Here is a 26,826-nt window from a genome sequence, read left to right as displayed (position 1 = left end):
AATAAAAGCCCAGCCATGATGCCCTCTAGGCAGACATCTATAAACTGCACCCCCTCCTCGTGCCACTCATCCAGGCTCCCATCTCAGCCTTCTCTTGTCCTCAGAGCATAATAACAGGTAGGCATGGAGTAGCTGCCAGGATGCAAGTTGTGTGGCACTGATGTTCCAGCTGTCAGGTGAGCTGTCATCATTGGCATCCTCACAGCTGCAGCTTAATAAGGGCCTTCTGAGCACCAGGCCTGGGCTGTGCCCTCCCCAGGCATTTGATCTATCATTATCCCCATTATCCAGATTAGTTAACTGAGGTTCAGAGACATGGAAGGACCTGGGTCACAAAGCTTGTTTAAGGCCTTGATTAGGCTCCTAATCCACTCCCTGGCGCTACCAGGGAGAGAGCCTGCTTGTTCCCCATGCCTGCCTCGAAGGTTCCTCCCCGCAGCATCCACATGGCTCACTCTCTGATCACCATCTTCACCATAGCAACACCACCATATGCCACCCCTGCTTCCTTGCTCTGCGAGGCACACCATCCAACAGGGTCATGATTATTGGCTTATTTGCATATCGTCTGTCTTTTTCCACTGAATTGTCAGCCACATGTGGGTAAGGACTTTGTCCATTTTACTCACTGTTTTATCCCCGGGGTCTAGCATAGTACCTGGCTCAACAAATATGCATTTAAATGGGTGAGTAGAAGCCAGGCACGGTAGCTCACGCCTGTAATCCCAGCACTTTGGGAGGCCGAGGCGGGTGAATCACAAGGTTGGGAGTTCGAGACCAGCCTGGCCGAGAGACCAGCCTGACCGATATGGTGAAACCCCTTCTCTACTAAGAATATAAAAATTAGCTGGGTGTGGTGTCAGGCTGTAGTCCCAGCTACTTGGGAGGCTGAGGCAGGAGAATTGCTTGAACCTTGGAGGCAGAGGTTTCAGTGAGCAGATCATACCGTTGCACTCCAGCCTGGGTGACAGAATGAGACTCCAACTCAAAAATAAAAATAAAAATAAACGGATGAGTAAATGAACAGTCTCCAATTCACAGGCCACTTTGTCAGCAGTGCCCCCACGCTGTTCACAGCACAGGGAAATGACTTGCTGACTCCCCATGAGCACAGAGTAGGCTGGCCTCCCCTTCCTAGCCTCCACCATGAATACTAATTAGGTTTCTTAAATGCAGAGGTGGATGGCTGCGCTCAGGGCCCCAGGGTCTCTCTGTGCAGGGGTAAGCAGGGTAGGATTGTAGGAGCCCTGGATTCTAATCCCACTGTTTTATGCTGTTTTACCACCATTCTGATGGGTTGGAGCAAAAACTTCCATTCTCTAGGATAAGAGCTTCCAACTCTCCCAAGAAGGGCCTCCCGGGTGTCAGGGCCTCTGCACTTGCTGGTCTCTCTGCCTGGCATGCTCTTCCCCCGATCTGTTTGCTGCTGGCTCCTTCTCATCATTTCGGTCTCTTCTCAAATGTCACTTCTGCAGAGAACCCCCCAGACTCCTCCCAAGCCAATATGAACTTTCCACACCCACACAGATACCTTTTTTCACACTCTGTTTATTTCCTCCATCCCTCTTACTATGAACTATTTTCATTTTTACTATTTCATGTATCTCTTTATTCATTTACTGTCTGTCTCACCAGCTTGATGCAAGATCTACGAGGGCAGAGGCCTTGGCTGTCTTATTCGTTGCTGTATCTTCAGTGCCTAGGACAGGGCCTGGCTTCTAGCAGGTACCTAGTAAATATTTGTTGAATCCATGTCCATCTTTCCCCTTCTAGAAAAAAGGAAACTGAGGACTAAAGGAAGAAAGGGACATGCTGGAGACTAGAGTCAGGACCTAGAGGTAGAAGGCAGCGATGTGAAGGGGAACTCCGGGTCAGGAGGCTGTGACCTCAGAGGTAGCACAACTGCTCTCCAGGCCTCAGTTTCCCCATCGGTAAGATGGAGTGAAACAGCCATGGCCACTATCCAAGGGGTCTGTTACTAGGAGTGAGACCCCACTCGTGACAAATATGTTCTGCGCAGCATCCGCGCACCCCAGATACTGCTAAGGCACTTCGAGAGCCGCAGAAGGTGAAAACTACAACACCCATGGTGCCCCGGGCGGCGCCTGCGCACAGCGTCCGGCCAGCAGCGCCGCGGGCTCCCCCTAGCGGCGTCCGGGAGCGGCGCTCGCTCTGATCCCCGAGGGGCGGGGGCCCCGCGGCGCAGGCAGTCGGGGCGCGCGGCTGCAGCGGCGGAGCCCGAGCCGGGAGCGCGAGCGGCAGCCGGATCGCAGCCTGCGGGGCCCGCCGCAGCCATGGGCAACCGCGGCATGGAAGATCTCATCCCTTTGGTCAACCGGCTGCAGGACGCCTTCTCTGCCATCGGCCAGAACGCGGACCTCGACCTGCCGCAGATCGCCGTGGTGGGCGGCCAGAGCGCCGGCAAGAGCTCGGTACTCGAGAATTTCGTAGGCAGGTAGGCGCGGCGCGCCCCAAGGCGCCGACCCCCGACCCCCGGGATCCCTGGAATCCCCGCCCGGGGCACCGATGGTGCGGCGACCTCGCAGCCCCCGACGCTGCACTCGCGGCCAGCGCGCCCCCCACCCCCAGCCGGAGCGAGGCGGCCCTCCCCCCACCGCGAGAGCCCCTGAGGCAGCAGCGCCCCCCGGCTAGTCTGCAAACGTCTCCGGCTGCGGAATCACGCCCCCTCCTCCGCCCCATCCTTTAGGGCAGACAGCGCTCTGCCAGAAGCCCCAGGCAGAGGGTTGACCCCCACCCTCAACAGGGGCACGGAGAGAGCCCTCATTACTCAGCGCCTCCGTTGGGCTTGGGGAGTCCCTTGGAGCGAGCAGCACCCGAGGGCAGTGTCCCCCACACCGGGCTCTATGGGGGGACAGTCCTCTACCCCCATGGGAATTCTTGGGCTGTGGTTGGGGGGGAAGCCCCCCACCCCAGCCCCTAGAAGAGGACGTAGTCCTGTGGGCATCGAGGACCCGGCACGGCCTCCCCCGGCACACACACACCTCTGCGGCTCCCGCCGCCATCCGTGCGCAGCACAGTGGAGGGGGGAGGCACGGGCTGCAGGATGAGGAAGGGAAGAGGGGAGGAGAAACCACTTCTGATCCTTTTCTGAGCAGCCGGCCCCTTGCTTCTCCGTGGCCCCTGGGTGGGGGGCGCCTGTCAGTGTCGCCCTCCCCTTGGCCTGGCCAGAGGGATTGTGATGAAGGGAGAGGCGGCAGAGGGCAGAGATGACTAAGACAGGGATGGCGGGAGGGGGGAGCCATTTGCAGAACCTAATCCCCCTCCCGCCTCTGATCCCACAAGGCGCTGGGAGGCCTAGGTGGCGGAGAGGGGAGCAATCGCCAAGAAAAAGCGTCTTGGGTTTAGGGGGGCAGTCAGGGTCATGACCCCCAGGCTCCCAGGCACCCCCAAAGGGAGGCAGAAATAGTTATTCTGGTACTGATGAGAGGAAGGATAGGGGCTCTCCAGGTACTGGAGGTGGGATGGGGGGCTGGGCAGATTGGGGGAGGAGGTGAGAGGGTTCACACTGACCTCTCCCCCTTTCATCTCCCCACATCTTCTTCAGAAACCCTTGCTTTCTTCCAATGACCTTCAGGGCCAAAAAAATGACTGGCACATGGGAGAGGGAGGCAGGGGCCCTTCTCCACAGACGGACAGCTGTTCTGTCCAAGCCAGGTTCTGCTGCAAAGTCTCAGGCAGGTCACTTGCCCTCTCTGAGCCTCAGTGTCTCTGTCTCTAACGTGGGCAGTGGGACTGGGTGGTTGTTCCTGCCCCTCAAATGTCCTGGGAAACCCATGCTAGCCCTGGAGGTGACAGAGAGAGGGCCTGACTGGAGCCATGTATGTGTGCAACGTTGGAAGGCCACCGTGGGGGCGGCCGTGCCCATCTGGTCAGCAGAGGGGGAGGCATCTGTCTCTCCGATGGCTCCTGCAGTAACCCCCTTCTGATCACATGACCCCCCAACCTGCAGAGACACAGGCAAGAGATACAATGGGCCCCTTCCCCAAGGCCCAGCAGTCAGGGATACCCAGCACTTTAAAGTAGACAAGCCATATTCCTCCCTCTCGTCCTTTGAATTTTGGCTGAACTCCTGCTCCATGCCAGGCTGAGTGCTCCGGGCCTGGGGTAAGAAGGGGACCAACTGGTGACTTCAGCCCCCATCTATTGAGCCCATCCCATGCAGCCCCTATGCTGAGTCCTTCACAGGCTCACAGGAGCTCCCAAGAAGCAGGTACCATGATGCCCATCCTACAGACAAGGAAACTGAGACCCTGGAGGTTAGGTGCCTTGCCCAAGGTCACACATTCAGGAAGGGCAGCAGCTGTTAGACTCCAAAGCCCAGTTCCTGATCTCAAGGCTGCACATCCTCTGAGAGCAGGGCCCTGCACCAGGCACAGGGACATGCAGGTGGGTGGGCCTCCACTTCCCCATCTGTGGGATGGGGACACTTGACAGCCGCTGCCCTGCCTTCCTGAGAGGGTGGCTGTGGGCCCCACCAAGTTCATGGGTGGAAAGGAGCTTTTGTAAACATGTGGGAGGGAGCGTTGATAGCCGAATAGGCTTGGGGACTTCTGTGCCCATCCTCTGCCCTCCTGGAGCCCATGGCGCAGGGGCCAGCCCTGGCCACCACAGACTTCAGCAAGTCCTTGCTTGTTGAGTGGCAGAGCAAGGTATGGACTGTGCCCCAGGAGGCCTGGGCCCTCTGGCTGTCCTCTGTGCCCCAATGCCCTTGGCTGTGATCCCCGCAGGAGAATGTGCAGGGTGTCCAGATGCAGGGGAGGAGGGCTTAGCCTGATGTGAAGAAGTAGGCAGGAAAGCATTCGAGATCCCCTGAAAGCTAGTGAGAAAGCAGGGGAAACTGAGTCTCAGTGGGCTTCCCCCACCTCAGCCTGCCTGCTCCCTCAAGGGCTCCTGACCTCTCCAACAGGGCTCAGTCCCCAGACTGGTGAGCATGGTAACAGCCACTCTGTCTCCTGGGGCTTCCCAGGAGCCAATGCCCCATGGAAAATGCATCAGAGGAAAATGCATCAGGGCTGCTCTAGGCCCACCAGGGCTTCCGGGCACTCAGGAGGGTCCTGCTGTCAGCTCTGCAATGGACGTGGCCTCGCAGCTGCCCGGGATGCTGCTGGAACCTGTCTGGGTCTATGCTATTTCTCCACCCACTTCCCTTTTACAGAAGGGAAAACTGACCCCAATTCATTCAGTCATTTAGCAAACACTTGCGGAGGGTGCATGCTGTCTTAGCACTGGGGACTCGATGGTGGAAAAGACAAGCCTCTGAGTTCCAGAGGGAGAAACTCAGAAGACAACTGGAAAATGTGCTCAAGGTCAGGGAAGGGAGCGGGGCTGCTCTCCCCAGGGAGGTCAGAGGTCTCCGGGAGGAGGTGGCATCTGAGATGAGAACCGAGGGATGAGAACCCGTGTAACCCGCCAGGGGTGGGAGAGTTCCGGGCCAAGGGAAAGTGCAAAGGCCCTGGGGTAGGAAAGAATTTGGTGCTTTTGAAGAACAGAAAGACGCCCCAGTGGCTGGTGTTTGACTCGCAAGAAGGAGACAGGATCTGAGAGATAGGCAGGGGCTGCATCTACAAGCCCCTTAGGCCGTGAGGAGCCAGGAGTTTGGGTTTATTTTCACTCTCGTGGGAAGCTTTGCAGTAGTGGAGTGACTTGAGCGGATTCTAGCAAGGGTGTGACTTGGGGAGGGGGTGAGGGAGAAGGTGAGAGACCGGTGAGGAGGCTGCTGCAGTGGGCAGGGGCCAGTCGGGGGCCTGGACCAGGGTTTTAGCTGCAGTGAGGAGAATGGTGGGTGGGTTTCAGGATATATGTTGGAGGAAGTCCTGCTGGTGGATGGATGTGGAGGGTGAGGAAGGAGGTATCAATGATGAATTCTGGGACTTTGACCTGAGCTCCTGGGTGGGTGTTGGTGCCATTAACAGAGTCGTGAAGAGTAAGGAGGAGCAGACTAGGGGGACGGGGGAAGACCAGGATTGGGTTCTGAGCATATTGAGCCTGAGATGCCTGTTAGACTTCTAAGTGGAAGATGTCAGCTGGCAGTTTGGTGATGCAAGTCAGGAGCTCAGGGGGAAGGCGAGCTGGAAATAAAAATTTGGAAATCGTTGGTGTAGAGATGGGATTTAAACCTGAGAGCAGATGAGCTCATCCCGGGGGTAAGTGTAGACGGGGGAGTGTTTGTGGACGCAGCACAGCCAGCCTTTCATGAACAGATGCCTGGTGCCCTAGGCCAAAGGGGCCTCCTCCTGTCTCTCCAGCTCCTCTTTATCACCCCCGCCCCACTACACGCCCCCCTCCGCCAGCAACACTCCTCCAGGGCCAAGAGTGGGTTGTCCTGGGGCGGCCCAAGGCCGGCGGGAACGTGGCAGAAGGGCTGAGAGCGTGCTCTGAAGTCAGACCTGCTGGATTTGAAGCTCAGCTCTGCCACTTACAAGCAGAGGAACCCTGGGCATGTTCTCTACACCCCGCCCAGCTGCTATTTCCTCATCTGTAAAATGGGGATAATAATAGCACATCCCTTGTGAGATGATGATGAGTCCGTGAAGCATTCAAGGCAGAGCCTGGCATGGAAGACGTGCTGATTCTCTTCCTGCCTGGGCATAGACAGGCAAGCCCTCTGGGATGGTGCGGGCTGGGAGGTGCATCAGGATGGGGGCGCGGTGGGGGACCTTCTCCATCCAGGGTAGGGTCGGGGTCCTGGTGAGCGACCCTCTGCCCAGAGCCCAAGGAGCAGCCTGCAGGAAGGGTTTTAGGTTTCCCCGTGACTCTGCCTACCCCCCTCCCCCAGGCTTCCTGCCTCCTGCAATGTGCCCTTGTCCCTTCCTCTGCATTCTTTTTTTTTTTGAGACAGTCTTGCTCTGTTGCCCAGACTGGAGTGCAGTGGTGAAATCTCAGCTCACTGCAACTTCCACCTCTTGAGTTGAGGTGATTCTCCTGCCCCAGCCTCCCAAGTAGCTGGGATTACAGGTGTGCACCACCACGCCCGGCTAATTTTCGTGTTTTTAGTAGAGATGGAGTTTCATCATGTTGTCCAGGCTGGTCTCAACTCCTGACCTCCGGTGATCCACCCACCTCAACCTCCCAAAGTGCTGGGATTACAGGTGTGAGCCATGGCGCCCGGCCCCTTCCTCCACATTCTATCCCAGCATGGGTGTGGTGCTGGTCTCTGGCCTCTTGAGAGCCCCTCTCTTTGCTAAATCTAGCCTTTCCCAGGGGAGACAGCCCACTCCCCACTATTAAGTTCTGTCTCTTCCTCTGAACATGTTGGGATGCATCATAGTGGTCCCATTTCTCAGATTTGGAGATGGAGGCCAAATAATATTAGCGGATAAATGAGACATCCTAGGCAGAGTGCTGATGACCTGGAGGGGGCAGAGGGAACTGACGTTTCCTTGGCACCTGTCGTGTGCCAGGCCCTGAGGATACATACACTGTGAACCAGCCGTACCCATCCTGCTTGGGAAGGTTTGCAGCTGATCGGGGCAGACAGACGTGAAATCCACAAAGAGCTCGTTTGTTGTGTGTTTTGAAGGAGTCTGCTACTGTGTTGCAAGGAGCCCAACACCGAGGGGAAGGGAGCTTTCTGGACCATCAGAAGGCCCCCTAAGGAGGTAGCATTTAAGACTGAACCTGAACAAGACTATGGTCAAGCTAAAGCATGGACCGCTGCAGGTGCAGGGACCGGCCTGAGCAAAGGGCGAGGGTGAAGAGAGCCCAGGGGGTCTGAGAACCCGGATGAAGGGTGAAGGGCAGTGTGGCTGAGTGGGGAGCAGAGGCCAGAGGTGAGACCAGGAGGGTGGGGAAACCGGGGTTTGAGGGACCTGTCAGGGGTCCTTTGACAGCCACCCACCCACCTAGAGAGCTGCCACATTCTGCTCCGGCCTCTGCATGCTCCTAGCATGCACAGAATGCGCTAGGATGCATGGAAATGCACGCATCTGCAGCCAGGACATCCTCTCCAAACCCACGCCCCACCGTGGCCCAGAAGAGCTGGGAGTGAAAGGTGACCCTGGCAGACAGTATCTGATCCCGGCGCCAGGAGAATTGAGTTTCCCAGGCCCTGGCTGGGTCAGAGGGTCAGACGCAGGGAAGGGGGCACGAGTGGGCGAGTGGAGGGGGTGGGCAGGGCAGGAGTGGAGGAAGCAGGTCATGGGCACAGTGCTGTCAGGCGTGGAGAAGCAGACGCCCACGTGCCATATGCCTATGTATTCCAGTTATAAATCAAGCTGAGGAATTGCTAAATGCAATGCATTCTGCCCTCCCACCATAGCAAACGCACCTTCATCACGACCTGGCCGGCTGGGTTAGAATTCAGAATTTCAGACTCCTTGGAGGTCTGTGATATATGTGGAGGCATGGGGACAGGTGGCCCCTCTCCCCGGGCTGCCCGTCACTTTCCTCTTTATCCCTCCAGGGTTGACTCGTGAACACCCCAGCCCACATATCCCAGCTCCAGAAAGGACCCACCTTGGGCCTGGGCTGGACCCCCGCTTGGTCCTGGGCAGTGGGCTTGGAACTGCTTGAGAGGGAATTCTGGGGCACCTGAGTGTAGCCTCTGAGGGGAGCACAGGCTCCAGCTGGGCACCTTTCCTGGCCCCTGGGATCTCTTCGCCCCATGGGGAAGGTAAGGCCAGAGGAGGTCCAGAGAGGGACCCCTAAGGGGTAAGTCTGGGGCTAAGGGCTCCAGTGTCCAGGTCTAAGAGCAGCACTGGTGTCTACTATCATTCCGTGTTTTTGTTTTGTTTTATTTGAGACAGGATCTCACTCTGTCACCCAGGCTGGAGTGCAGTGGGGCGATCTCGGCTCACTGAAGCCTTGACCTCCCAGGCTCAAGCCATCCTCCCACCTGGGGATGACAGGCATGCGCTACCAAGTCCGGCTTTTTTATTTTATTTTTTGTATAGATGGGGGCTCACCATGTTGCCCAGGGTGGTCTCAAACTACTGGGCTCAAGTGATCGTTCCACTTCGGCCTTCCAACCAGGTTTTTATTTTTATTTATTTAGCATTAGTAGTAGTATTATTTTAAACAGGGTCTTGCTTGGTCACCCAGGCTGGAGTTCAGGGGCACAATCTCAGCTCACTGCAACCTCCACCTCCCAGGTTCAAGCGATTCTCCTGCCTCAGCCTCCCAAGTAACTGAGACTACAGGTGCCTGCCACCATGCCCGGCTAATTTTTGTATTTTTAGTAGAGATGGAGTTTCACCATATTGGCCAGGCTGGTCTCGAACTCCTGACCTCAGGTGATCTGCCCACCTTGGCCTCAAAAACTGCTGGGATTACAGGCATGAGCCGCCAGGTTTTTAGATGGCAAAAATGACACAGAGAGGGGAGGGAACCTGCCTAAAGTCACACAGCAATTGAATCAGAGGCAGGCCAGGAACAAGCATGTGTCTCCTGCCTCCAATCCACACTTCTCCATGTTTCTTCTACCCCATTCCGCACCGCAGCCCCACCCGCGTGCGCACACACCTACACACCTGTGTCTCCTCCTCTCCTCCTCTTCCTGGGTGACTCTCTGGCACTCTTACCCATTCCCTGGAATGAAACCTGGCTAGGAAACAGGAATCGTTTGGAGAAGTCAGGCCTGGCAACTCAGAATTACTATATGCAACAGAAAAAAAAAAAAGTAATACTGAGCTTGGAAGGTGTTCAAAATATTCTCCTAAATGGCATCTTCCCAGTCCCCTGGCCAGAGGTGCCAAGATCAGCTACCTGCTCGCTGGCCCGCCCTCCCCATCCGACTCCGTCTCTGTGCCCTGTGGAGTCTGCCCAGTTCACTCCCATCTACCTCAAACTCCAGCCCCTGTCTTAGCCCTAGAGTAGCTTCCTCCTTTCCCCCCAATCCATCGCCCACCCAACAGCATGGAACTCTCTCCAGCCTCCCAATCTGCCTTCCTCTGCCTGAAGCCCTTTTTGGACTCTCTGCCCTCAAAACCGAACCCCAACCCCTGAGTTGGGCCTCTGAGGACTGATTACCCAGTCCTGCTTCCTTTCAGCTGCTCCCTCCTGGTCTACCTGAATATCTTACAGTTCATGGAAAAACTAGGGCTGTGCCCTCTCTCTCACGCTCCTCGGGTGCTGTTGCATATGCTGTTCTCTTGCCTGGAAGCCTCTTTTTTTTTTCCCTTTTTTTCTGTAGAGACAGGGTCTTGCTATGTTACCCAGGCTGGTCTCAAACTCCTGGCCTCAAGTGATCCTCCCACCTCAGCCTCCCAAAGTATTGGGATTACAGGTTTCAGCCACCATGCCTGGCCCCTGCCCTTGTCTTCCTCTTTCACTGGGTCTTTCCTCCAAGTCTCACATCAGCCAACACCTTCTCTGAGACGCCTTCCCTGATCACTCTCTCCAGCCATGACTTGGCCCTCCCTGTGCGGGACAGGGCTTTATTTTCTCCCAGATGGGAAGCTGTAGAGGAAGAAAGAAGCCCGTTACCTTGGGCTCAGAGCTCCGAGGGCAGCTTCAACCATGGTTGATATTAACATCGCATCTCATTATGACTGTGTTACTCTTTAATCACTCTGTCTCACATACCTCTCTTCTTAGCTCAGGGAAAGGAGGCCACTAGCCGGGGTGGGGAGAAAAATCTCAGCAGGTGAATGCACCCTCACACCCAGCCTGGGTCCCCATTTCGAAGGAATGCAGTGCAGCAGCACAGAAAGCACACAGCACATGGCACGTGCTGAGGAACTAGGACCCACCAGTGGGCGCCCCCTGTTAGGTCCCTCCACAGCCAGGACCTCAGGGCATTCCCTCAACAGCTCTAGGAGGGAGCTGCTGGCCCATGTCCTATTTCACTGATGGGAAAACTGAGGTTCAGAACAGAGAGGTAACTTAGTGGCCGAGCTGGGGTTCCTTCTCATTAAGATGCTGGTGATAAGAAATAAGGATCCATAGCCGGGCATAGTGGCGCACGCGTGTAGTCCCAGTTACTGGGAGGCTGAGGTGGGAGGATCACTTGAGCTCAGGAATTTGAGGCTGTAGTGAGCTATGATCGCACCACTGTACTCCAGCCTGGGTGACCCTGTCTCTAAAAAAGAAAGAAAGACAGAGGCTCCAGATGTAGCTGTATATTTAGTAACTTTGGAAATGTCTATGATATGTTAGGTGAGTAGAGAAGCTATCAAAGGGTTGATAACCCAGTGTGCCTGTGGGCGTCCGAAAGGCATGTGATTTCACCTTTCTGAGCCTCAGTTTCTTCCCCTGTAACATGGGGAAACTGATGACTCTGACCTCACACAGCCATGCAAGGATCAATTCTCTTTTCTTTCTTTCTTTCTTTTTCTTTCTTTCCTTCCTTCCTTTCTCTTTCTTTCTTTCCTTCCTTCTTTCTTTCTTTTTCTTTCTTTCTCTTTCTTTCTTTCCTTCCTTCTTTCCTTCTTTCTTTCTTTTTTCTCTCCTTCTCTCTCTCTTTCTCTCTCTCTCTTTTTTTTTTTTGATGGAGTCTCGCTCTGTCACCCAGGCTGGAGTGCAGTGGTGCGATCTTGGCTCACTGCAGCTTCCACCTCCTGGGTTTAAGCAATTCTCCTGCCTCAACCTCCTGAGTAGCTGGAATTACAGGTGCACACCACCACACCCCCTTGCCCACCCACCCACCCCCGCTAATATATATATATGTTTTTTGAGACAGAAGCTTGCTCTGTTGCCAGGCTGGAGTGCAGTGGCATGATCTCAACTCACTGCAACCCCCACCTCCCGGATTCAAGCTATTCTCCTATCTCAGCCCCCCAAGTAGCTGGGATTACAGGCACCTGCCACCATGCCCAGCTAGTTTTTGTATTTTTAGTAGAGACAGGGTTTCACCATGTTGGCCAGGATGGTCTCGATCTCTTGACTTCATGATCTGCCTGCCTTGGCCTCCAAAAGTATTGGGATTACAGGCATGCGCCACCGAGCCCGGCTAATTTTTGTATTTTAGTAGAGATGGGGTTTCACCATGTTGGTCAGGCTGGTCTCAAACTCCTGACCTTGTGATCTGCCCACCTCGGTCTCCCAGAGTGCTTGGATTATAGGCGTGAGCCACCATGCCCAGCCAGATGTCGATTTTCTTAAACAGCTTTATTGAAATATAATTTACATGACATAAAATTCACCCATTTTAAAGGCACAATTCAATGATTTTTAGCATATTTACAGAGTTGTGCAACGATCATCACAATCTAATTTTAGGATATTTCCATCACCCTAAAAAGAAATCTTGTGCTGATGTAGGTTTTCAAGTCTCTGGCAGAGTCCCTGGCTGGCAGTCAGCAATCCATCGGTGTTTAACCATGATGATGATTATTAATGATAAAATGTTTACAGTGGCTCTCACCAGGTGTTGGGATGACGATTGGCTTTTATTTTTTTTTAATATTTAACTTATTTTCTGAGTCTTTTTTTGGAGGGGGACAGAGTCTCTCTCTGTCACCCAGACTGGAGTGCAGTGGCTGGATCTCAGCTCACTGCAACCTCCACTTCCCAGGTTTGAGCGATTCTCCTGCCTCAGCCTCCTGAGTAGCTGCAACTACAGGTGTGTGCCGCCACACCTGGCTAATTTTTGTATTTTTAGTAGAGGCAGTGTTTCACCATGTTGGCCAAGCTGGTCTCAAACTCCTGACCTCAGGCAATTCGCCCGCCTCGGCCTCCCAAAGTGTTGGGATTACAGGCATGAGCCATCCCACCTGGCCATTTTCTGAATCTTTTTAACTAGAGAACATATGTTTTTTTGTTTTGTTTTGTTTTGTTTTAAGACAGAATCTTGCTCTGTTGCCCAGTGCAATGGCATGGTCTCGTCTCACTGCAACCTCTGCCTCCTGGGTTCAAGTGATTCTCCTGTCTCTGCTTCCCGAGTAGCTGGGATTACAGGCGCCTGCCACCACGCTGGGCTAATTTTTGTATATTTAGTAGAGACAGGGTTTCACCATGTTGGCCAGGCTGGTCTCGAACTGCTGACCTTGTTATCCGCCTGCCTTGGCCTCCCAAAATGTTGGGATTACAGGCATGAGTCACTGCACCCGACCATTTTCTGAATCTTTTTAACTGGATAACATATTTTAAAAATTAGAGGCAAAAGAGATCTATTTCCATTTTGAAAATATAAAGTCATCAACACTTGGATGGATGGGAGGAAGGAAGGGAGGAGGGAGGGAGGGAGAGAGAAGAAGGGAGGGAGAGGGAAGGAGGGAGGGAGGGAAAGAAAGCAGGAAGGATGGGAGGATAAGGAATAAGGGAAGGTAACAAGCTCTGCTTAATAGGGAGAAAGATTGCTGTGGAGAGCGCGCCTACCCCGAGTCAGGAGCGCTGGGTACCGGTCCTACCTTGTCACCAACTTGCACCATGATCTTGGGCAAGACTCTTCCTCTTTTGTGCCTCAGTTTCTACACCTGCGCAATGAAGCCGATGGTAGAGCTCATCTTCCATCTTTCGGTCAATGCAGGTGTCCTGAGAGTCTGCCACATGCCAGACCCGTGCTGGCTGCTGGGATATTGTGACAAACAGGTCTAGCCCAGTCCCTGCTCCCGGGGCCATCAGAACATCAAGGAAAGCCAAGGCCAGAAGTGCCCTGCAGTGTTCAAACCTCAGCTTGAAATTCATGAGCTGTGACGTGGGCCTCGCCCGAGCCTCCTGGGGCAGCGGGAACAGAAAGGGTCTTGTTGCCTGGGGGCAGCCTCAGCTCCTCCCAGCAGTATTTCCTGGCCCACCCACTCCCTTTCCGGCACTCAGCTCCCTGCTTCAGAGGGCGCTCCTGCCCACCCCCCTTGCCTTCTACCTCCAGGGCCAAGATCTGGCTGGAAGTATCCAGCCTTCACCCCCACTCTGGCTGCCAGGCTCCAGGAAACCCACCTTCCAACTCTCTCCCTGCTGCCCCTTCTGGTGACGAGCTGTGGGAGTCCAGCCCGTGCTCTCAGCATGCCCAGCAAGCTATCATTATTTATCATCATAGCAGCCACCATTGGTTCAGTCATCAGCTCATATAAGCCTCACAGCAACCCATTTTACTGATGTGGAAACTGAGGCTCAGAGAGGTATGGTCATTTGTCCACTGCCACACAGCTCCTACATGACAGCTCGGACTTTCAATGTTGGGTCCATCTGACATCAGAGCTCAAGAGGAGGCACAGAAGAATGACCAGCACTAGGCGCACGCCCAGTTAAGCACGTTACTTCCTGGCATCGTTTGCATTCGGTAGGGCCTGGGAACCAGGATCCCAAGCTCTGGCCCCAAGTCTCAGGTCCTAGAGTAGGGGTAGGGGTCATGTCAGCCCTTGGGTTCAGTTTCTCCAGACCCCTCTCAGGGTGACAGCACCAGTTCAGACAGGGAATGTGGCATTTGAGGGTCCTGAGAGGTGTTTATTTTGTTTCCCCATGCTTCAGGTTTGAAGGTGCCTCTGCAGATGGCCAGGCATGGCCCCCCTGGGAACCCGCCATCTGCTCCAAATGAGTGGGGAGAGCTGGCATGCCAGCGGCCGCCCCCCCACACCGGGCACAGCACGCAGCCTCTGAGGCTGGTGGGCCTGACACTTTTCTCTGGGCACCTGTTCTGTCCTCCCTCAGCCTAACCAGGAACTGGAGGCTGGATCTGGTCCAGATCCCCACTGGGGGAAAGGAGGGGCACCCAGGGGACCCTTAAACAGAGCGCTAAAGTGGGATGGTGTGTCCAGGTGAAAGGGAAGAGCTAGGGAGCTGCTGAGTCATGCACATTCCTTCCAGTGTTGTCTGGGCACCTACTATGTGCGGGGCCTGTGCCAGGCAGGAACCTGAAAGTGAGCAAAGAGCTCACCGTCGAGACCTGGTGACCTGCTCGTCTTCCCCACTGTCTGTCCAGGCGTGAGACTGGGAAGTAGACCTCCTGGGTCCTAACACCAGTCACCAGGCCAGGGAAAGATCAATATAGGATTCGATGTAGGAGCCAGCCTGGCCCTGGCTCCTCAGCACAGGGCAGGTGGTCCTTAAACTTGACAGGGAGTGTGGAAACCACCTGAGAATCTCTTTAAAATCCAGATTCAGCCTCCCTGCGAAGACCCCTTGAGATTCTAGCCCAGCATGCCTGGGGAGCATGTGTCTGGACAGACTACGCAGGGCATTCTGATGCAGGCCTCGTGAGGGCCTCACTTTGAGAACCTGGGCCATGGCAGAGATGGGCCACCTCCCGATCTGGGCAGCAGGAGATCTTGGCCCTGGGAGGGGCTTGACCCCCAGCCATGGCCCTGCCTCTAGTCTCTACTTCCCAGAAGCTACCTGTCCTTTAAGCAGCCCTTGGGAGGCAGTGGGCAGCTGGGCCCTGGGCTCCCCGCACCCGCTATGTGGCACCTTGGAGACCTCCACCCTCAGGCCCACCAAGGCTGGATGGGCCCATCTGCTCAAGGAGAGGCCTCTCAGGAAGGAACTCCAGGGAAAGGGAAAGTCCATGTCTCTGTGGGGTGGGCTCTCTGTGGGGAGTCCCATCCTTTCCAGCCCCTCCTGCAGTTTCCATGGCAATTACTGTTGCCATGGTATTGCTGGGTGAGGAGCTGGTGGAGAAGAGGGTGGACCCCCGGCCCCCACACCCACCCCAGCTTCTATGAGAACAGCTGCTCTATCTCCACAGCCCTGGGGGACTCCCAAAACTGGAAGTCACGCCCCCAAAGGAGTCTTTGAGTAAAGGATGGGAGAGATTGAGACCGGAAGTCCTCCCACCCACCCCCAGCCAACCCCCTCCCTCTGTGCCGCCTGGCACACCTCTGTTCTAGCACACACCGCACTGCGTTGCGTTATCTGTTTACTTATCTGTCTCTCCCACCACACTGTGAGTTCCTCAGGGTGGGAACTGTCTGACTCATCGTCTCCCATCCCCAGAGCCCGGCACAGGGCCGGGCACAGACTGAATTTAATTGAATTACATAAAAAGCCAAGTCTGGCTTCTTGGGTTTGAGTCAGCACCTTTGAATGGGGAAGCTCCCAGGCTGAGGGTCCAACAGACACTCAGCTTTGAATCCTCGCTCGGCTGTGTGACCTTAGGTGAGTCACTTCACCTCTCTGAGCCTCAGCTGCTTCCTCCATAAAATGATAATCTCTATATCGGAGCACAGATTCCAGGACTTGGGGATTCAATCAGAATTTATTGAGTGCCCCTTGTGTGCTAAGTCCTGTCCTGGGCTCCTGGGATACAGTGGCAGACAGAAAGAGGCTGTCCTGTCCTCCTAAAGCTCACTGTCTGGCAAGAATGATGAATATACACAGGGCTTACCATCCTTCTCCTTCCCCAGCATAGTTCCTGACTCCTCCCCAGCAGCCTGTGTTTCCCCAGAGGTGGGGCAGTGGAGAGGCTTCAACAGGGGCCTTTGAGCCTAGGAGCTCTGGATCTAGTCTGCTGTATCAAAGACCCTTTGCTACTGACCCTGGGGTGAAAAGAAGACTTATGAGTCTGGGTCAGGCTCTGGGCTGGGGGCAAGAGACCTGGGTTCAACCTCTGGCTCTGTAGAGACTGTGTGTGTCTTTTTCCCTCCCTGGGCATCTCCATGAATAAGGCGCTGGCTGTGTCTCAATGGTCCCTCGGGCTTCAGCCTGCCCCCACCCCTTTCCCGGGCCCTGGGGATCCCATGACTGGCAATTCTGACAGCCTTATTCCTGGAGAGGCTTTCGCCCTCGTGCTTGTGCCAGCCTGGAGGGCAGTGCAGAGGGTGGTAGATGAAAAGAGCTGACTGGGCAGAGAACTGGCACCCACAAGAGTCAGCCAGAAGGACAGCTGAGCTTGTCATCAGCACGAACAAATGTCTGAGCTATAGATTGTCAGGTCTGGGGACAGGGGATGACTTTAAGACCCCTCAATTCAGTCCTTCAAAGGGGGCTGAAGGGCATGGGAGTCTCACTGCAAAGTCAAATAGATCTGAGACTAGGGTCTGCTCTGCCAGGTACCGGCTGTGCAACCTGAATGTCTCTAAGCTGCAGTTCCCCCATCTGCAAAATGGGGGTAATAACAGCACCTGCCTCATGGGGCTATGGTATGGAGCCCTACTAAGAGCCTGGCATGCAGTAGGCACTAAAAACCATGAGTCCTTTATTATTTTTTTTTCTTTTAAGACAGAGTTTCGCTCTTGTTGCCCAGGCTGGAGTGCAGTGGCACAACCCTGGCTCACTGCAACCTCCACCTCCTGGGTTCAAGTAATTCTCCTGCCTCAGCCTCCAGAGTAGTTGGGATTACAGGCTTCCACTACCACGTCCAGCTAATTTTTTTGTATTTTTAGTTTCATCCTGTTGGCCAGGCTGGTCTCGAACTCCTGACCTCAGGTGATCCATCTGCCTTGCCCTTCCAAAGTGTTGGGATTACAGGCGTGAGCCACCGTGGCAGCCCTTTTTTTTTTTTGAGATGGAGTTTTGCTCTTGTGGCCCAGGCTGGAGTGCAATGGCGCAATCTTGGCTCACTGCAACCTCCGCCTCCTGGGATTACAGGCATGAGCCACTGCACCCGACCCATGAGTCCTTTTCCTTGCCACCTCCTTCCCCCACTTCTTCAACCCTAGCCATATGGGGTCTGGGGAAGGGGAAGTGAGATGCTGTCCTGCCCCACAGCGGAAGGGAGGGGAGAAGTTACAGCTCTGTTTCCTGGGATCCACTCTGTGGGCACTGGACGCATAGGCATGTAGGACACCCCATGCCTCAGTTTCTTCAGGACTGAATGGCAGTGGCTGGGTTGGGGCAGGGACTTCCTGTTGGCTCAAAACCAACACAGAATGTATCTAGGAGTTGATCCAGTCTCTTGGCAGCTCAGATGCATAAATTCTGTGACCCAGGGGACTTAAGGAAGAGTCTTTTCCACCTTTCTGGGCTGCTATTTCCCCTTAGGGACCTGAAGCCCTCGGGCTAAGGAGCGGTGGCGCCAGCACTTTGGAGGGAGCTTTGGCTCTCCCAGGGCAGGACAGGTACCCCTGGGACAGAGGGAGCCCTCTCATATCTTGACCCTCCTTTAACCTCCAACTCATTGCAGGGACTTCCTACCTCGAGGATCTGGCATTGTCACCCGACGTCCCCTGGTCTTGCAGCTGGTCAATGCAACCACAGGTACGTGCCCTCCTTCATCAGCAGCCAGGCTTGCCCACTTCAGCCTCTCCGCTGTCCCCAAGCTGAAGGTTAGCCTGGCCACAGAACTTGCTTGCTGTGGGACTGTGGGCCTCGTTCCCCTTAGGGACAGTAGGGATCAAAATACATAATGGAGACGTGGGTGGTTCCGCTTGGGTGTGTTTAGGGGGCTCTATTACCGGCGGGAGATGAAAACCCCCAGGTGAGGTTCCGGACCTTGATGCCTACTGCCCTTCCCCTGCCCGCTTCTGGGGCAGAATATGCCGAGTTCCTGCACTGCAAGGGAAAGAAATTCACCGACTTCGAGGAGGTGCGCCTGGAGATCGAGGCCGAGACCGACCGGGTCACTGGCACCAACAAGGGCATCTCGCCGGTGCCTATCAACCTCCGCGTCTACTCGCCGCACGGTGAGGACCCCGGCCCCGCCCCAACCTCTAAGAATCCTTTTCTTGGCCACGCCCCTTTGCGTGCCTTGCTTCTCCTGCAGACTCCGCCCCTAGAGCGACCCTGCCTCTGCCTCATCCTATTCCAAGCTCCACCTTGCCGTGATCCCGCCCACTTCCGGCCACGCCTCCAACAGCAGCCACTTTAGCCCAGAGATTTCCTAGTCCCGCCCACCTGGCACCCTGCTCCCAAGAGGATCCTGCAAGCCTCCTCCCTATTCCTTAACCCCCCACACGGCCACGCCCCCCTCCTTGAGCCCGCCCTCTCACCGCCCTGTCCAGTGCTGAACCTGACCCTGGTGGACCTGCCTGGAATGACCAAAGTCCCGGTGGGGGACCAACCTCCCGACATCGAGTTCCAGATCCGGGACATGCTTATGCAGTTTGTCACCAAGGAGAACTGCCTCATCCTGGCCGTGTCCCCCGCCAACTCTGACCTGGCCAACTCTGACGCCCTCAAGGTCGCCAAGGAGGTGGACCCCCAGGGTAGGTTCCCACCCGGTGGCCAATGCACAAAGCCCCACGCTTGGGGGCCTGTCTATTCTTAGTGTAAGGGGGAGTCTCTGAAGGGTCTAAGAATGGTGGTGGGATCAGATTTGTACCTTTAAAAATCATTTTGGGGGTCGGGCATGGTGGCTCATACCTGTAATCCCAGCACTTTGGGAGGCCAACATGGGAGGATCGCTTGAGCTCAGGAGTTCGAGACAAGCCTGGGCAACATAGTGAGTCCCCCATTTCTACAAAAATAAAAATAAAAAATTAGCCGGGCGTCATGGTGCATGCTTGTGGTCCCAGCTACTCGGGAGGCTGAGGCGGGAGAATCACTTGAGCCAAGGAGGTCAAGGCTGCAGTGAGCGTTAATTGCACCACTGCAGTCCAGCATGGGCAAGAGTGAGACTCTGTCTCAAAAAAAAAGAAAAAAAGGCCAGATGCAGTGGCTCACACCTGTAATCCCAGCACTTTGGGAGGCCAACATGGGAGGATCGCTTGAAGCCAGGAGTTGGAAACCAGCCTGGCAACAAAGTGAGACCCCATCTCTAACAAATAAAAAAAAAAAAGAATGAGGGCTGGGTGAGGTGGTTCATGCCTGTAATCCCAGCACTTTGGGAGGCTGAGGCAGGCAGATCACAAGGTCAGGAGATCGAGACCATCCTGGCTAACACGGTGAAACCCTGTCTCTACCAAAAAAACAAAAAAATAGCCAGGCGTGGTCAAGGGCACCTGTAATCCCAGCTACTCAGGAGGCTGAGGCAGGAGAATCACTTGAACCCAGGAGGGGAGGCAGAGGTTGCAGGGAGCTGAGATCGCGCCACTGCACTCCAGCCTGGGCAACAGAGCAAGATTCTGTCTTTTAAAAAAAAAAAAGGAATAAATAAAAATCTTTTTGGCTACCCTGTGGAAAATGAATAAGGAGGGAAGAGAGGAGGCAGTGAGTGGGCAGGGGGCCGAGGAGAGCAGGGAGTCGGGAGTGGGAGTGCCTGGAATCCTGTGTGAGAGCCAGTGCAGCTATAGACGGCCCTCCTGCTGGTACCCCCAGGCCAGCGCACCATTGGGGTCATCACCAAGCTGGACCTGATGGACGAGGGCACAGATGCCCGTGATGTGCTGGAGAACAAGCTGCTCCCCCTGCGCAGAGGTAAACAGGCCACACCCCTGACCCACTCCCCAGCCCTTCCCCGTCCCTCTCCTCCCCTTGAGACTGGTTGCCCTGACCTTGATGCTGTTCACAGGCTACATTGGGGTGGTGAACCGGAGCCAGAAGGACATTGATGGCAAGAAGGACATCACGGCCGCCTTAGCTGCTGAACGAAAGTTCTTCCTCTCTCATCCATCTTACCGCCACTTGGCTGACCGTATGGGCACGCCCTACCTGCAGAAGGTCCTCAATCAGGTAGACGACCAAGCCAGGATGGGATCTGGGGAAACAAGCATGAGAACAGAGTAACTGAAGTGTGTTCTGACAGCGACCAGCAGAGGTTAGCCTCCCCGGGGTGCAGATAAACACACTGAGACTGAGAAAAGAGAAGCAACTTGCCCACAGCCCCACAACCAGGTAGCAGGAAAGCTTTGCTGACGTTTCTCTGTCTGGGACCTGCCAGGAAAGTCCTGCAAGTCCCCAACACAGAGAAGACCAAGACCAATGTGGAGGTGTCATGGGGAAGAGCCTGGGTTTGGGGACCAGGATTCAATTATACCTGACTGAAGACCTTGACAGGGAATCCCAGGGGCTTCCCCAGGATATTTCTCCATCTGGAATGGAGAATGGGGCTTCCACAACTGAAGCATGTGTGCGTGTGTGTGTGTACATATTTGTGTACATGTACACATGTGTCTGTCTGTCTGTCTGTCTGTGTAGGCAAGACCTGTGTTCCAATCCCAGCTTTGTCACTCCGCCTCTGAGACACTCTCCGGTTCTCTGAGCCTCTCTTCCTTTCCTTCCTTCCTTCCTTCCTTTCTTTCTTTTTCTTTCTTTTCTTTCCTTCCTTCCTTCCTCCCTCCCTCCCTCCTTCCTTCTTTCTCTTTCCTTCTTTCTTTCTTTCTTTTTTAGATGGAGTCTCCCTCTGTTGCCCAGGATGTAGTGCAATGGCCCCATCTTGGCTCACTGCAACCTCCACCTCCTGAGTTCAAGTGATCCTTCTGCCCCAACCTCCCAAGTAGCTGGGACTACAGGCATGCGCCACCATGCCTGGCTAATTTTTTTGTATTTTTAGTAGAGACGGGGTTTCACTATGTTGGCCAGGCTGGTCTCAAACTCCTGACCTGGTGATCCACCTGCCTCGGCCTCCCAAAGTGCTGGGATTACAGGCATGAGCCACCATGCCTGGCTCCTCTTCTTTTTTTTTTTTTTTTTTTGAGGAGTTTCACTCTTGTCACCCAGGCTGGAGTGCAATGGCACCATCTCGGCTCACTGCAACCTCTGCCTCCTGGGTTCAAGTGAATCTTCTGCCTCAGCCTCCCAAGTAGCTGGGATTATAGGCACACACCACCACGCCCTGCTAATTTTTGTATTCTTAGTAGAGACAGGGTTTCACCATGTTGGCCAGGCTGATCTCGAACTCCTGACCTCAGGTGATCCACCCACCTTGGCCTCCCAAAGTGCTGGGATTACAGGTGTGAGCCACCAGGCACAGCCTCTGAGCCTCTATTTCTGTGTGTGTAAAATGGAAACAATGGGTGATCAGACTTGTTTCACAGAGTCATGATGGCTCAGGGAGATACAGTGTGGGCGCACCTAGTGAGAATGAGTGCCAGAGCTTGAGAGTGACCTTAAAGGAGGCTTTAAACAGAGGGTGCAGGGGGCAGTCCTCTGGCTACCCCTGCCCTAGGTGCACATCTAAAAATATTAAATTAGGCTGGGTCCGGTGGCTCGTGCCTCTAATCCCACCACTTTGGGAAGCCGAGGCAGGTGGATCACTTGAGGCCAAAAGTTCGAGACCATCCTGGCCAACATGGCAAAACCTTGTCTCTATTAAAAATATAAAAAATTAGCTGGGTATGGTGGCGCACGCCTGTAGTCCCAGCTACTTGGGAGGCTGAGGCAGGAGAATCACTTGAACCAGGAGGCCGAGGTTACAGGTTGCAATAAGCCAAGATCGCACCATTGCACTGCAGCCTGGTTGACAAGAGTGAAACTCTGTCTCAAAAAAAAAGAAAAAAGAAACAAAAATAAAAATATTAAATTGGTCAAAAATCAGGAAATTTCAAATACAAATCCAGATTTCTGGTTTTCTTGAAAATTATGCACTCATTAATTCAACTAACACACCTCTGCAAGCTCCTTCTATGAACCGACTTTCCTGCCAGTGGCCCGGGTAGCAGTGGCAGGGCTGCCCTCCATAGCTCTCCACTTCACCAGGTTCACACAGTCCCCTGGCATCCAAGTTCCTGCCTGGCCCTATGACCATCTGTCCTTAACCTTTTCCTCACCCCCACCCCCAGCAACTGACGAACCACATCCGGGACACACTGCCGGGGCTGCGGAACAAGCTGCAGAGCCAGCTGCTGTCCATCGAGAAGGAGGTGGAGGAGTACAAGAACTTCCGCCCTGATGACCCGGCACGCAAGACCAAGGCCCTGCTGCAGTGAGGCTCCCCCAGCTCCTGCTCCCATCACTGAATCCCCGCCCCCAGCCTCTCAGCACGGGGCTCTCCCGGGGGTTCCCTTCGCTGGGCTGCTCCCACCCCCTGAGGCCACACCACTTTCCCCTCAGGATGGTCCAGCAGTTCGCCGTAGACTTTGAGAAGCGCATTGAGGGCTCAGGAGATCAGATCGACACCTATGAACTGTCGGGGGGAGCCCGCATTAACCGAATCTTCCACGAGCGCTTCCCCTTTGAGCTGGTCAAGGTAGGTCAGGCAGCCCTGAGGACGTGGCTCAGGACTCCCCCCACCCTCACTCAGGACTCTCACTTCGTGTGCTTTTGCTGACCCCTACTCCAGGGGCCTTGATACCCAGCCCTGGGTGTGGGGTGGGCTCTGGCTTGACCTCTCAGGTAGCAGGACAGGCCCCGACCAGCCTTTTCTCTGCTTTTCTACACAGATGGAGTTCGATGAGAAGGAACTCCGAAAGGAGATCAGCTATGCCATCAAGAATATCCATGGCATTAGGCACGTATTGGGGCCTGGGAGGGGGGCTGAATCCCAGAAGCAGGGGAACTGGGACAGAGGCGGAGGGAGTGATGAAGTGGGCCTCCCTCAGGAAGGACCGAGAGCTCTGGTCCCCAGTCCTCTCGACCCCCACTTTCTGGCTCCCTGCCTGACAGGCTGCAGCTTGGGGAGGTAGACTGGGGTCACCCCGCCTACTGCCACTTGCTGGGCCAATCGGGCACAGCCCAGGGCACAGGTGGCCAGGGAAACACCCTCTGCGGCTGGGCCCATCCCCAGGGTGAGATAGTTCCCTTAGTGCTACCCGGGTGACCGGGCAAAGATGCCCAAACCACGAGGTAGGCCCTGCGGTGGAGCATCAAGGTATGAGGCTCTGTCATTTTATGATGACCTGGGACTTTAAAACCCTCCAGCCCCTCCTGTATTCACATTAGCCCAGAGTCGGCCCTATTCCACCCAACCGCCCTCCTTCTGGGCAACCCGTGGAGTAGGAAACAGGATTGGGAGGTGGACTCTGTTCCTTAAAAGCTTAGATCCCCTTCAGGGACCCAGACCTACACGGTGTTCATCCAGCAAATCCACTGGTCAGGAAAATTTAAAGTACCTACCACATGCCAGGCAGTGAACAAGACCCAGTGCCCCCTGCTGTCATGCAGGCTCATTTCCAAGGGTTGGCTTGGAATTTACTTCCTGATAACTGCACTGACCGATTCACAGAAAAGAGATCGCTCCCCTAGTCTTAAAACAAAACACTTGGCCGGGCGTGTTGGCTCACACTTAAAATCCCAGCACCTTGGGAGGCCGAGGCAGGCAGATTACCTGAGGTCCGGAGTTGGAGACTAGCCTGACCAACATGGAGAAACCCCATCTCTACTAAAAATACAAAATTAGCCGGGTGTGGTGGTGCATGCCTGTAATCCCAGCTACTTGGGAGGCTGAGGTAGGAAAATCGCTTGAACCCAGGCGGCAGAGGTTGCGGCCAGCTGAGATTGCACCATTGCACTCCAGCCTGGGTGACAAGAACAAACTCGGTCTCAAAAACAAAACAAAACACTTTATTCCTGGAAAGGCTCTTATGGAGACCCCATTTTGGCAACTTTCAAATCATCTCTGGCCATAGAACCTTCCGTATGCACAAACCCTTACGAGGAAGCAGGACTTCTGGTGTATCAGATACGCAATCCTCTCCCTCACCTTGTCTTGCCCCAAAAAGCCTCAATTAAAAGCCCTTCATTAGAACCCCTCCCTCCCGTTTTATAGCTGGGGACACTGAGGCCCAGAGAGGAGTAGTCAAGGGCCCCTCGGGCAGAGTTCATGGGTTTGGGGAGGGGCCTTGGCCTGGCCCTCCTGGCCGGCACTGGCCTGTGACACTGTGCCCTTCTCCCGCTCCGGGCGTTCAGAACGGGGCTGTTTACCCCAGACATGGCCTTTGAGACCATTGTGAAAAAGCAGGTGAAGAAGATCCGAGAACCGTGTCTCAAGTGTGTGGACATGGTTATCTCGGAGCTAATCAGCACCGTTAGACAGTGCACCAAGAAGGTAACCTGGCGGCCGGGCCAGCCCCCACCGCCTCTGCCCTGCCCTGCACCGCTGCCAGGCGCTCCTTCCCCACATCCCCACCTGCCTCCTCGGTAGCATGTACAGACCTCAGCGGGGAGGCAGGCCACCAATAACCAGGAGAGAATGTGCCTCTGAGGGGGCCTCACCCATCCCTGGCTCCCAGGCCTGGGGACCCAGGGATTGGACATGGGTGAGATGGGGATGATGGCTGGCTGTTTACCCCAAGAGCCCACCAGGAGCTCCCCCAGCTCAGAGAATAGGGCTTGAGGGGACCCTGAGCCCCCTCCCTGCCCTCAGAGGTGTCATCTTTGGGAGCTCCAGGTAGGGATCTGGAGAAACCGTGGCCATGGAGACAGATGAAGTGCAGGGCCTTCTCAGGCACTGCTTGGTGGGTCTGGGTGGCCAGAGGGGTGCTGAGGACCCGGGACTAGCAGGAACCCTGGCTCCCCACTGTCCTTCATGCTCCCCATCCTCACCTCACCCTCACTCAGGACCCTCACGCAGGGCCTCTCCCTCCCTTCCATCCACATCTGGCCGTCCAGGGACAAAGCCCTTCTCCCATCTGCCCCATCATCTGGGCCTCACAAAACCATGCAGGGAGGCAGGGCAGGGAGGACAGGGCCCATTTCACAGCACGAACACTGAAGCTCTAGGAGATCAAGTTTGCCCGAGGTCACAGTCACCAGGAGATGGCAAAGCTAGTACTTGAAGCCACGGCTCTGGACTCCAAGTCCAGTGCTCCTTGATTCCACCTTCCAGCCTCCCTTCCTTTCCTCTCCCCACTGCTGCCCCAGCCCCTCTCTATCTCCACCTCCACTCTTTCTGTCTTTCCTCCTCTCTTTCTGTCTTTTGGTTCCACCAAACCCCTGTGGAGGAGAGGCGAGGAATGCCCCTTGAAGAGAAAGGGAGGGGCAGGACTAGAGCAGGGAGCTGGAGGATGGAGGTCAGGGTGCTGTGCTGCAACCCCAGGAGGCAGCCTCTGCACCGTGGTTTATGGGAGTGGAGCCCCCTGGAGTTGTGCAGTGCATGGCCTGGGCAACTGGATGTGGCAACCCTAAAGATAGGGAATGGAGCTTTGGAGTCAGGGTGAAGCAAATTCCGGGGCGCTGGGAAGCCTAGAATTGAACAGGATTGGTGGGTGAGGTCCTGGCCTTGTCCTGGCCTGGGTCAGCTCCTTAGGAGAACCCAAGGCTGTGGACAAACATGGCACTGGGAGAGCAGCAGGCAGCCTCAGTGAGGCTGAGGAGCAGGGGAGCATCTCGGGCGAGGATCTGAACTCGGTAGGGGTCTTGTACGGAGCAGGGGCTTGGTCCCTCTTACCCCTGGCCATACCCACGGAGCCCAGGGGATGCTTGGCAGCACCTGGGAGGTGCCGACCCGGGTGGTGAGGGAGGGCCGGTCCCGCGCTCACATTGTCTTCTGTTCTCTCTCTCTCTTTATCTGTGTCGGTGTCTCTCTCTCTTCCCCGTGCCCATGCCATCCTCTCCACCCCTGGATTCCTGTCCCTGCTTGGCTTTCACCCACTTCTCCTCCCCACCCGCGGCTGCTCCTCCTCCTGTCCCCACCTCCTCCCCGGGTGCAGGACGGGCCTCTTCACACCTGACCTCGCTTTTGAAGCCACAGTGAAAAAGCAGGTGCAGAAGCTCAAAGAGCCCAGTATCAAGTGTGTGGATATGGTAGTCAGTGAGCTCACAGCCACCATCAGAAAGTGTAGCGAAAAGGTATGACGGCCGCCTGGGTGGGGCTGGACCTGGCCGTCCATTCCTTGTGGTCATGGCCTCCTGTGGGCAGAAAGATCTGCTGAGCAGGCCTCACGGCTACCCACAGGGACCCAGCCCTAGTGTTTCCCACCAGTTTCTAACCCTGAGTACTTGCCCCCATCCCTGCCAGAAGACTACTCCAACCCAAGCATCCTTGGTGGCACCTTTGCATCAGTGAGAATGCCAGTGATGAAGATGATGTTAAGGAGATGGCAGCTGTTTGCTGAGCACCTACTATGTGCCAAGCATGGGCTAAGTGCTTGCCCTTACTATCTGACTCAGTCCTCTCAACCACCCTAAGAAGTGGGTAGTGTTGTTCTTCCCATTTTGCAGATGGCAGAACAGAGTCTCAGAAGGGAGAAGCAGATTGTGATGCAGATTTAGGAAGGTCAGAGGGAGGGGTCTGAGGTCAGG

The 26,826-nt window shown here is 55.2% G+C and overlaps 1 protein-coding gene across 3 annotated transcripts in view; it reads left to right on the top strand.

Moving 5' to 3' along the window:
• Window positions 1–2,258: 2,258 nt before the first annotated feature.
• Window positions 2,259–26,826, top strand: part of DNM1 (dynamin 1) — a 52,260-nt gene continuing 27,692 nt past the window's right edge. For 2 of the 3 annotated variants that reach the window (XM_021674055.2, XM_064377568.1), the window contains exons 1-10: window positions 2,259–2,455; window positions 17,954–18,027; window positions 18,303–18,452; window positions 18,771–18,974; window positions 20,026–20,124; window positions 20,219–20,379; window positions 22,428–22,570; window positions 22,699–22,834; window positions 23,028–23,095; window positions 24,493–24,631. In XM_021674055.2, coding sequence (XP_021529730.1) covers window positions 2,295–2,455; window positions 17,954–18,027; window positions 18,303–18,452; window positions 18,771–18,974; window positions 20,026–20,124; window positions 20,219–20,379; window positions 22,428–22,570; window positions 22,699–22,834; window positions 23,028–23,095; window positions 24,493–24,631 — 1,335 coding nt within the window. In that variant the 5' untranslated portion in view covers window positions 2,259–2,294. Of the gene's footprint in view, window positions 2,456–17,953; window positions 18,028–18,302; window positions 18,453–18,770; window positions 18,975–20,025; window positions 20,125–20,218; window positions 20,380–22,427; window positions 22,571–22,698; window positions 22,835–23,027; window positions 23,096–24,492; window positions 24,632–26,234; window positions 26,374–26,826 lie in introns of all 3 variants that reach the window. The other variant, XM_021674056.2, reaches the window with a different exon arrangement.

Source organism: Aotus nancymaae, unplaced genomic scaffold, assembly GCF_030222135.1.
Source record: "Aotus nancymaae isolate 86718 unplaced genomic scaffold, 86718_ANA_hifiasm-v0.15.2.pri h1tg000003l, whole genome shotgun sequence".
NCBI lineage: Eukaryota > Metazoa > Chordata > Mammalia > Primates > Aotidae > Aotus > Aotus nancymaae.
This window is presented reverse-complemented; position numbering and strand designations above follow the sequence as displayed.